The sequence below is a fragment of the Oncorhynchus gorbuscha genome, linkage group LG01 (assembly GCF_021184085.1).
Source record: "Oncorhynchus gorbuscha isolate QuinsamMale2020 ecotype Even-year linkage group LG01, OgorEven_v1.0, whole genome shotgun sequence".
Taxonomy (NCBI): Eukaryota; Metazoa; Chordata; class Actinopteri; order Salmoniformes; family Salmonidae; genus Oncorhynchus; species Oncorhynchus gorbuscha.
Window position 1 is genome coordinate 78,176,315 of NC_060173.1, and position 10,014 is coordinate 78,186,328.

The following is a 10,014-nucleotide window of genomic DNA, read 5'->3' on the forward strand; positions in this document are numbered from 1 at the left end:
AAATATAAACTGTGCCTCAAGCCTTGCACTTTCGCTCCTTTTCGTAAAACAATCAGGTTTTGATGTGCTGGGTATCATGCATAGCCTAATACATGCTATTGTTTTTGTACTCCTCGATATCTATCTATTTGTATACATTGCTTTTAAATATTGGTGTTACGGAAATAACGAAGGATTGGGTCTGGGACCATGTTTGCGAACCACTTTAGATGGGCCTCACGTTTCGATGTGTAGCATGCAAACCCACTTATGAGAGGCGCAGCAGCCCCATCATGTGGTGCAGAGGAGGAGATTCCACCTGCGGCGCACCGTTTAATGTTTCATCTGCAACACTTCCGAACAATGCAACATGGATTCCCTTTTCCATTTCCCTTGTGCATTTGTGTCGAGCTGTATAATTCCATGGCTCATGTCTTTTGGCACAAGCCAATTAGCCAAATAAATACATACAAAATCAACTACGTTATTATAAATGTAACAATTCTGGTCAAACATGATTAATGTTGGTGTGTGCCACCGCTCACTAAGAAATGGTGCGATGAAATGTAAAGATGGGAGGGGAGAAAATGGTTTCGGGTAGGCAACTGAAATGACAGTTGCCAGTAGCAACAGCTGAAACTTTGCGGCTCTCGGACAAGACCGGTTGTAAAAGACTCGTTGAAGTAGTAGCGTTAAGTGAACGATACTGATTTACGCATCTCGAAGCTCGTATACCTTTTTCTAAAGGCAGTCGACATGGCATCACCCCACAGAAGTCCAAAAGACTTAAGGAAGATGATAAGAGAGACCAAACAGGTAAGAAACGTTACCAGGTTATTATCATTTCAAGAAACGTCGACGTCCGGCTCTGCCAGATACAAGCTACTGTAGCTAGCTAGCTAACGTTAACCATTTAACTTACTCGTCAACATTAGCAGTAAAGCACGCTTTGTTTTGCATTATTTAGCCACCTGTGTGTGTGGATATCTGAAGTCCGCATGGCCAATCTTATGGGAATATACGTTTAATTTCCTTAGAATTAAAACAAGATTGCATTGCAATGAATAATGTATAGCTAGCTAATTGACTGAGACTGATTATCTGCTGTTCACTTGCTCCAGGTTGCTTGCACTTGCAGACGGTATATGTTTGCTACAATGTTACAAATGATTGGAAGCAAATTGTTTTCTCGTGGAACTTGAGTCTCAGTGGAAGTAAAATGTTGCAATGTTGGTGACAGCAGGGACGCGAGGTTGGAAGGAAACTTTGGTTTGGAAGGGGGGGGGTCAACATAACATAACATAACATTTTGGTTCGTGTAAAATGCATGTTGTGCAACTCTACATGTTAGTTGGGGTTCTTGGATGATCGGCTGGATGTGCCACAGAGAGTAGAGTAGACATGGTCGTCACTAGTTACCACGCCTATTAAAACAATATTCTTCTTAAAATGGGATTTTAAAGGTAGCCTTAACCCGAACCACACGGGTAACCTCATGCCTAACCTTAAATGAAGATCAAAACGCAGATTGTTACTATATAGACCATTTCGTTTTCCACCATAATTTGCAAATAAATTAATTAAAATTCCTACAATGTGATTTTCTGGATTTTTTTTCTTATTTTGTCTGTCATAGTTGAAGTGTACCTATGATGAAAATTACAGGCCTCTCTCATCTTTTTAAGTGGGAGAACTTGCACAATTGGTGGCTGACTAAATACTTTTTTGCCCCACTGTACATTTCACATGACTTATTTTTCTCCTCCAGGACATGGACGATGTCCACAAGTCTTTGGAGAAACTGCGTGGCCTTTCCCTGGAAGAGAGGACGGAGTCAGGGATGCTGCGGTCAAGGATAGACGAGCAATCGAGTTTGATTTGCATTTTGAAACAAAGAGCAGACGACATGCTTCTTCGTTGTCAGGCTCTGGAGAGGATCAACTCTGAGTTAGAAGACCTGAGAGCAGACGTACAGACCGAACTTGACAAGGAAAAGAAGAGATCCATGCAGTTAGAGCAAAGGTTTATGGATCTGGCAGCCAACCATCAGGAGCTGATACATTTCAAGGACGAGTACAAAAGACAGAATGCCAAACTAAAACAGGAGAACGAACGACTTCAGGAAGAGAACGATAAACTTTTCTCTAAAGACTTACAAGACAAAGAAGCAGTTGTTTTGAAACTAACACAAGAACTGAGAGACCTTGCTGAGCAACATCGAAGTCTTGATAATGAATATCAGTAAGAATGTACCATTTGTTTTTCTATTTAAATTGATGGCTGCATTTAGTGAATGTAGACGGACTTCATCCGATTGTTCAATGTAGGAGTGTTATAACAATAGGTATATATTTTTTCCCAACAGGGGAAAAACAACTGGGTTCAAGACCAAACTTAAAGGGCTCATGGATCTCCATCATACTAAGGAGGCGTCCTTACAAGGTGAATTGCATGATGCTCAAAGACAGCTGAGCAATGCAGTGGAGATGTGCACAGGTGAGTTTGGCTGTATAATTCTGTTTCCCAAAACAAATATGACCACTTTTCTGACCACTTTTCTGATGTCTCTTGACCAGAACTTGATCAACAGCTTAAAAAAGCAAGAGAAAATGATTCATTGAAAGGGACAGAGATGCAGAAAAAAATGGAGGTCTTGGCCAAGGAAAAAGACAAATTCTTGGATCTCTCGATGAAAAGGGGGAAACTAATACAGGTAATGCATAACATCGTTTTTTAAAACAGAATAGCAGTTTTAACTACAAATGGAAGCAGTTAATCTAATTCATAATATTTCTGCCTTTTGAAAGGATAAACAGGTGGAAATCCAGCAGTTGGAGACAAAAAGGCAAGAGGTGGAAAAAAACAGGGCTGCTGCAGAAGAAAGGTATATAATGGTTTAAAGGCCCAGTGCAGTCAAAAATGTGATTTTTTATATATAGATATATATATATATTTCCACACTATGAAGTTATAATACTGTGGTAAATTAGTTCAGAAGAATAGAACAGTAAGAGTGTTCCAAATCTCTCCTCTCTCATGCCATGTGTTGTCTGTTCACACTGCTATGCTTTATCTTGGCCAGGTCGCAGTTGCAAATGAGAACTTGTTCTCAACTAGCCTACCTGGTTAAATAAAGGTGAAATAAAAAATAAAAATCCCAGACAGTCCTAGTCAAATTCTTGCTTGTGAAATTGCTCTTGCTAAGAAGCTATTTCTGGTTATTTTTGATGATTTTGACTGAAAACAATCACATTAAGGTACTTAATTTTTACCCAGAAATGATTTGATATTGAGATTTTTTTTAAACGGCTGCACTGGGCCTTTAAAATGCAGTCCAATAGTGGCACATATAATGTACAGTCTGTATATTAAATATGTCTCTGCTTTAGGTTTGAAAGAGAGGCAGCTGTGGTGAACACTAATTTGAAAGTCAGAGAACTCCAGCATGCTCTTGATCAGTCTGTGAACACTTGCAACAAGCTGAAGAAGGTTAGTTGAAATGTGGGAAAAAACAATGATGTATATAAAACCTGGATTGATAATGCTATGTATTGGCGATTGAGAGGCTTTGAAGACACCGGTCGGCCATATTGCACTCCCCAGTCCTCCATAGCAAGGAATCAATGGAATTCTACAGTATTTCAATTAAATGTATGAAGGACAAAAATTAAATATATTTACGTATTTTTTGTTGTAGTGGGGACAGTACAATTAGTCAACTCTTAAATGTATACTTTAAATAAAATGTTTTTCAATTTGTTTCTATTTTATGTTTATCTCATAAAATATAATTTAAAAGTATCCATGAAGGTGTTTGTAATAAAATACATGTGATAAAAACGAATGTAGACATTAATAAATGCATTTCTATAGCTTCCAAAATATTTTTGTACAATGTTGGGGGAGTGCCAAGATGGAGGCACGGTGTCTTCAACACACCACCGTCTAATTAGTCATCTAGTGTATATATAAATCATTGGGATAAACTGACATTGCAATATTGCAAAAGAGCTGCTATAGAAGTTCTTTCATGCTCAATTGTATACAATTATTTCATAGGATTTTGAAGCCTATAAAAACCACAGCAACGACCTACTTGAAAAGGAAAAGGAGTTAAATGCCAACCTGCGCCATATGATTGGCTAAGACTACCTACCATTCCATCCACCCATTCACTGATGTAATAAGATAAGAGTATGAATTTGCTTCTTTCCCAGGCCCACCCATGGCTGTGCCCATGCACAGTCATGTGAAATCCATAGATTATGGCCTAATAAATTACTTTCAATTGACAGATTTCTTTAAATGAACTGTAACCCAGTAAAATCATTGAAATTGTTGCATGTTGAGTTTATGTTTTTGTTCGGTGTATTTACATTGTGTGCACATGCTTCATGTGATAGAAATCTGAACATACTACCTGCGCTTTGAAAATTTTGATTAATTATAATTTCTAGTAGATATATTGTTTTGAATACATTCCTACATAATGACTAACCATGCAGACAACTGGTAGAGAAAGTTCAAATTTAATTTTATCCAACATCCAGGCTTGTAGCGGTCCTGAGAGGACCATTTCAAACACAAACACTGAAATGTCCCAGACGGTGGATTTAGAAATTCTTCCGTTTGGTCCCCAGGCAAGTGTGGAGAGAGCGTCTGGGGCTCTGCTGAATGCTTTTAGGGTATTAAACCCTGGCTTAAGAGCTTGCAGAGCCCCGGTGCAGCAGCGTCAGAACCCAACATGGTGAATATGGCTGAAAGTTTAAAAGAGATGGTGCACTGTAACTTTTATAAGGAGGAGCCATGTGATAATTCTGGCTTAGTTTACATCTCTATCACAAGAGGGCAGTACAGGCTGTGTGTGTGTGTGTGTGTGTGTGTGTGTGTGTGTGTGTGTGTGTGTGTGTGTGTGTGTGTGTGTGTGTGTGTGTGTGTGTGTGTGTGTGTGTGTGTGTGTGTGTGTGTGTGTGTGTGTGCTTTTGACCATTGGAACGTTGTTATTTATCAGACTTGAACGTGTTGATGTTACCTGGCTAATTATTCTCATGATAAATTATTGACAACTATATGCAGTTGAAGTCTGAAGTTTACATACACCTTAGCCAAATGTATTTAAACTCAGTTTCCCACAATTCCTGACATTTAATCCTAGTAAAAAAAATCCCTGTCTTAGGTCAGTTAGGATCACCACTTCATTTTAATAATGTGAAATGTCAGAATTAATAGTAGAGAGAGATTTTATTTCAGCTGTTATTTCTTTCATCACATTCCCAGTGGGTCAGAAGTTTATATACAGTCATGGCCAAAAGTTTTGAGAATGACCCAAATGTTAATTTCCACAAAGTTTGCTGCTTCAGTGTCTTTAGATATTTTTGTCAGATGTTATTATGGAATACTGAAATATAATTACAAGCATTTCTTAAGTGTCAAAGGCTTTTATTGACAATTACATGAAGTTGATGCAAAGAGTCAATATTTGCAGTTTTGACCATTCTTTTTCAAGACCTCTGCAATCCGCCCTGGCATGCTGTCAATTAACTTCTGGGCCACATCCTGACTGATGGCAGCCCATTCTTGAATAATCAAATGCTTGGAGTTTGTGAGAATTTGTGGGTTTTTGTTTGTCCGGCGAGTGCCTCTTGACGGTTAACCACACGTTCTCAATGGGATTAAGGTCTGGGGAATTTCCTGGCCATGGACACAAAATATCAATGTTTTGTTGCCCGAGCCACTTAGTTATCACTTTTGCCTTATGGCAAGGTGCTCCATAATGCTGATAAGGGCATTGTTCGTCACCAAACTGTTCCTGGATGGTTGAGAGGAATTGCTCTCTGAGGATGTGTTGGTAACATCAGTCTGCCCCTGATGTTTTTCCTGGAGAGAAGTGGCTTCTTTGCTGCCCTTGACATCAGGCCATCCTCCAAAAGTCGTCGCCTCACTGCGCGTGCAGATGCACTCTCACCTGCCTGCTGCCATTCCTGAGCAAGCTCTGTACTGGTGGTGCCCTGATCCCGCCATTAAATCAACTTTAGGAGACGGTCCTGGGACTTGCTGGACTTTCTTGGGTCCCTGAAGCCTTCTTCACAACAATTGAACCACTCTCCTTGAAGTTCTTGATGATCCAATAAATGGTTGATTTTGATGCAATCTTACTGGCAGCAATATCCTTGCCTGTGAAGCCCTTTTTGTGCCAAGTAATGATCTGATCACCCTTCATAACATTCTGGAGTATATGCAAATTTCCTTCGTACAAACTGAGGCAGCAGACTTTGTGAAAATGTATATTTGTGTCATTCTCAAAACTTTTGGCCACGACTGTACACTCAATTAGTATTTGGTTGCCTTTACATTGTTTCGCTTGGGTCAAACGTTTCGGGTATCCTTCCACAAGCTTCCTACAATAAGTTGGGTGAATTTTGGCCCATTCCTCCTGAAAGAGCTGGTGTAACGGAGTCAGGTTTGTAGGTCTCCTTGTTCGCACACGCTTTTTCAGTTCTGCCCACAAATTATCTATGGGATTGAGGTCAGGGCTTTGTGATGGCCACTCCAGTACCTTGACTTTGTTGTTCTTAAGCCATTTTGCCACAACTTTGTAAGCATGCTTGGGGTCATTATCCATTTGGAAGACCAATTTGCGACCAAGCTTTAACTTCCTGACTGTTGTCTTGAGATTATGTGGACATATTGAAGCAACATTTTCTTTCCTCATGATACCATCTATTTTGTGAAGTGCACCAATCCCTCCTGGAGCAAAGCACCCCCACAACATGATGCTGCCACCCCTGTGCTTCACAGTTGGGATGGTGTTCTTCGGCTTGCAAGCCTCCCCCTTTTTCCTCCAAACATAACGATGGTCATTATGGCCAAACAGTTATAATTTTGTTTCCTCAGACCAGAGGACATTTCTCCAAAAAGTACGATATTTTTCCCCATGTGCAGTTGCAAACCGTAGTCTGGCTTTTTTATGGCGGTTTTGTAACCCTGGCTTCTTCCTTGCTGAGTGGCCTTTCAGGTTATGTCAATGTAGGACTCGTTTTACTGTGGATATAGATACTTTTGTACCTGTTTCCTCCAGCATCTTCACAAGGTCCTTTGCTGTTGTTCTGGGATTGATTTGCACTTTTCGCACCAAAGTACGTTCATCTCTAGGAGACAGAACGCGTCTCCTTCCTGAGCGGTATTACTGCTGCATGGTCCCATGGTGTTTATACTTGCCTACTATTGTTTGTACAGATGAACGTGGTACCTTCAGGAGTTAGAAAATTGCTCTCAAGGATGAACCAGACTTGTGGAGGTCTATAATTTTTTTTCTGTGGTCTTTGCTGATTTCTTTTGATTTTCCCATGATGTCAAGCACACTGGCACTGAGTTTGAAGGTAGGCCTTAAAATACATCCACAGGTACACCTCCAATTGACTCAAATGATGTCAGTCAGCCTAAAGCCATGACATCATTTTCTGGAATTTTCCAAGCTGTTTAAAGGCACAGTCGACTTCATGTATACTATGTAAACATCTGAACCACAGGAATTGTGATGCATTGAATTGTAAGTGAAACAATTTGTCTGTAAACAATTGTTGGAAAAATGACTTTTGTCATGCACAAAGTAGATATCCTAACCGACTTGCCAAAACTATAGTTTGTTAACAATACATTTTTGGAGTTGTTGAAAAACTAGTTTTAAGGACTCCAACCAAAGTGTATATAAACTTCTGACTTCAACTGTAGTAACTGCTTATTATAGGAGTTATTTTGTCATCACATTTCTTAGAAAAACACACACAGAACGAGAGAGAGAGCTTTTGACCATTGGAACGTTGTTATATCAGGCTTGATTATGTTGTTACCTGTACCTAATTCTTTGCATGATAAATTATTGACAGCTATTAACCTAAAAAAGGTTGGGATGACAAAACAACTCCTACAATAAGCAGTAAGAACTGAATGTCAAATGTCATGTTGCGCCAGAAGAATATCCTCTGGCCGTCTCCTACTTTTCAGTATATGCTAAACTGATTTGCAGTTCTAAGTATATTTTCTATAGGGCGGCAGGTAGCCTAGTGGTTAGAGCGTTGGACTAGTAACCGAAAGGTTGCAAGATCAAATCCCCGAGCTGACAAGGTAAAAATCTGTCTTTCTCCCCCTGAACAAGGCAGTTAACCCACAGTTCCTAGGCCGTCATTGAAAATAAGAATTTGTTCTTAACTGACATGCCTAATAAATAAATAAATGTTTAAAAAGCCTGATAGTATATGACATACATTACACTGTGTTCCTGACACTTATAATTTGTAAATCACACCTCAGTGCTCGTTACTTTTGATAAATTAGGCCTGTACTGCAAGTAATAGTTACTGCAGCTGTGTCTGTAAACTTTCTCTGTTCCCTTGGCAAAACAGTGCCACTAAGCCTTACTCTACCTAAACTTCATTTATGAGTGTTTGGTTCAGGGAACTTTGCAGACATCCCTGCAGGTTATGCTGTTTTATGGGCAGGATTCGTTAAAGGTGAAAATAGGTGCAGACATAAGAAACGTGACGAAAAAGAACACCGCATTATCTTATGTTGTGTTACCTAAAACAAGTGTTAAATCTGTTTACACCACTTGTGTTCTGCTGTATCTGTTTCATACATTGAAGATGAAGACATTACAATCGTCAACAATCAATGATAGTGGCCCCTTTCTTGACATTTTAACAAGTGAAATGCAAGATGACAGCCATCTGACTTACTCATACCAGGGTCATCCTAAGCGGGATATAAACTCAGCCAGAAAATAAACGTCCTCTCACTGTCAACTGTGTTTATTTTCAGCAAACTTAACAAGTGTAAATATTTGAATGAACATAACAAGATTCAACAACTGAGACATAAACTGAACAAGTTCCGCAGACATGTGACTAACAGAAATGGAATAATATGTCCCTGAACAAAGGGGGGGGGGTCAAAATCACAAAAAAAATCCTCATGGACTGCACCAGATTTGTCAGTTCTTGCTGTGAGATGTTACCCCACTCTTCCACCAAGGAAGATCACGCACAGAACGAGCACAGAACGAGCAGTATGGCTGGTGGTATTGTCATGCTGGCGGGTCATGTCAGGATGAGCCTGCAAGAAGGGTACCACATGAGGGAGCAGGATGTCTTCCCTGTAACGCACAGCATTGAGATTGCTTGCAATGACAACAAGCTCAGTCCGATGATGCTGTGACACGCCCCAGACCATGACGGACCTTACAACAGGCCAACAAGCCCTCCGCCCAGCCTCTCTCAGCCTATTGCGGACAGTCTGAGCACTGATGGAGGGATTGTGCGTTCCTGGTGTAACTCGGGCAGTTGCTGTTGCCATCCTGTACCTGTCCTGCAGGTGTGATGTTCGGATGTACCGATCCTGTGCAGGTATTGTTACAGGTGATCTGCCACTGCGAGGATAATCAGCTGTCCATCCTGTTTCCCTGTAGCGCTGTCTTGGGTGTCTCACAGTACGGACATTGCAATTTATTGCCCTGGCCACATCTGCAGTCCTCATGCCTCCTTGCAGCATGCCTAAGGCACTTTCACGCAGATGAGCAGGGACCCTGGGCATCTTTCTTTTGGTGTTTTTCAGAGTCAGTAGAAAGGCCTCTTTACTGTCCTAAGTTTTCATAACTGTGACCTTAATTGCCTACCATCTGTAAGCTGTTAGTGTCTTAATGACGGTTCCACAGGTGTATGTTCATTAATTGTTTATGGTTCATTGAACAAGCATGGGAACGGTGTTTAACCCCTTTACAATGAAGATCTGAGCTGTTCTTGCCATAATATGGACTTTTACCAAATAGAGCTATCTTCTGTATAGCACCCCTACCTTGTCACAATACAACTTGTCTGAAACGCATTAAGAAGGAAAGAAATTCAACAAATTAACTTTTAACAAGGCACACCTGTTCATTGAAATGCATTCCATGTGACTACCTCATGAATCTGGTTGAGAGAATGCCAAGCGTGTGCAAAGCTGTCATAATGGCAAAGAGTGGCTACTTTGAAGAATCTC

At 40.3% G+C, this 10,014-nt stretch overlaps 1 protein-coding gene across 1 annotated transcript; it reads left to right on the top strand.

Annotated features, from left to right (window-relative positions):
* The first annotated feature begins 484 nt into the window (after window positions 1–484).
* On the top strand, window positions 485–5,144 carry zgc:172182 (coiled-coil domain-containing protein 89). Its single transcript, XM_046333160.1, has 7 exons — window positions 485–795; window positions 1,748–2,220; window positions 2,345–2,475; window positions 2,556–2,692; window positions 2,787–2,863; window positions 3,369–3,468; window positions 4,039–5,144. Exons 1-7 carry the CDS (start codon window positions 736–738, stop codon window positions 4,123–4,125), a joined length of 1,065 nt encoding a protein of 354 aa, XP_046189116.1. The 5' UTR covers window positions 485–735; the 3' UTR covers window positions 4,126–5,144.
* The last annotated feature ends 4,870 nt before the right edge of the window (window positions 5,145–10,014 follow it).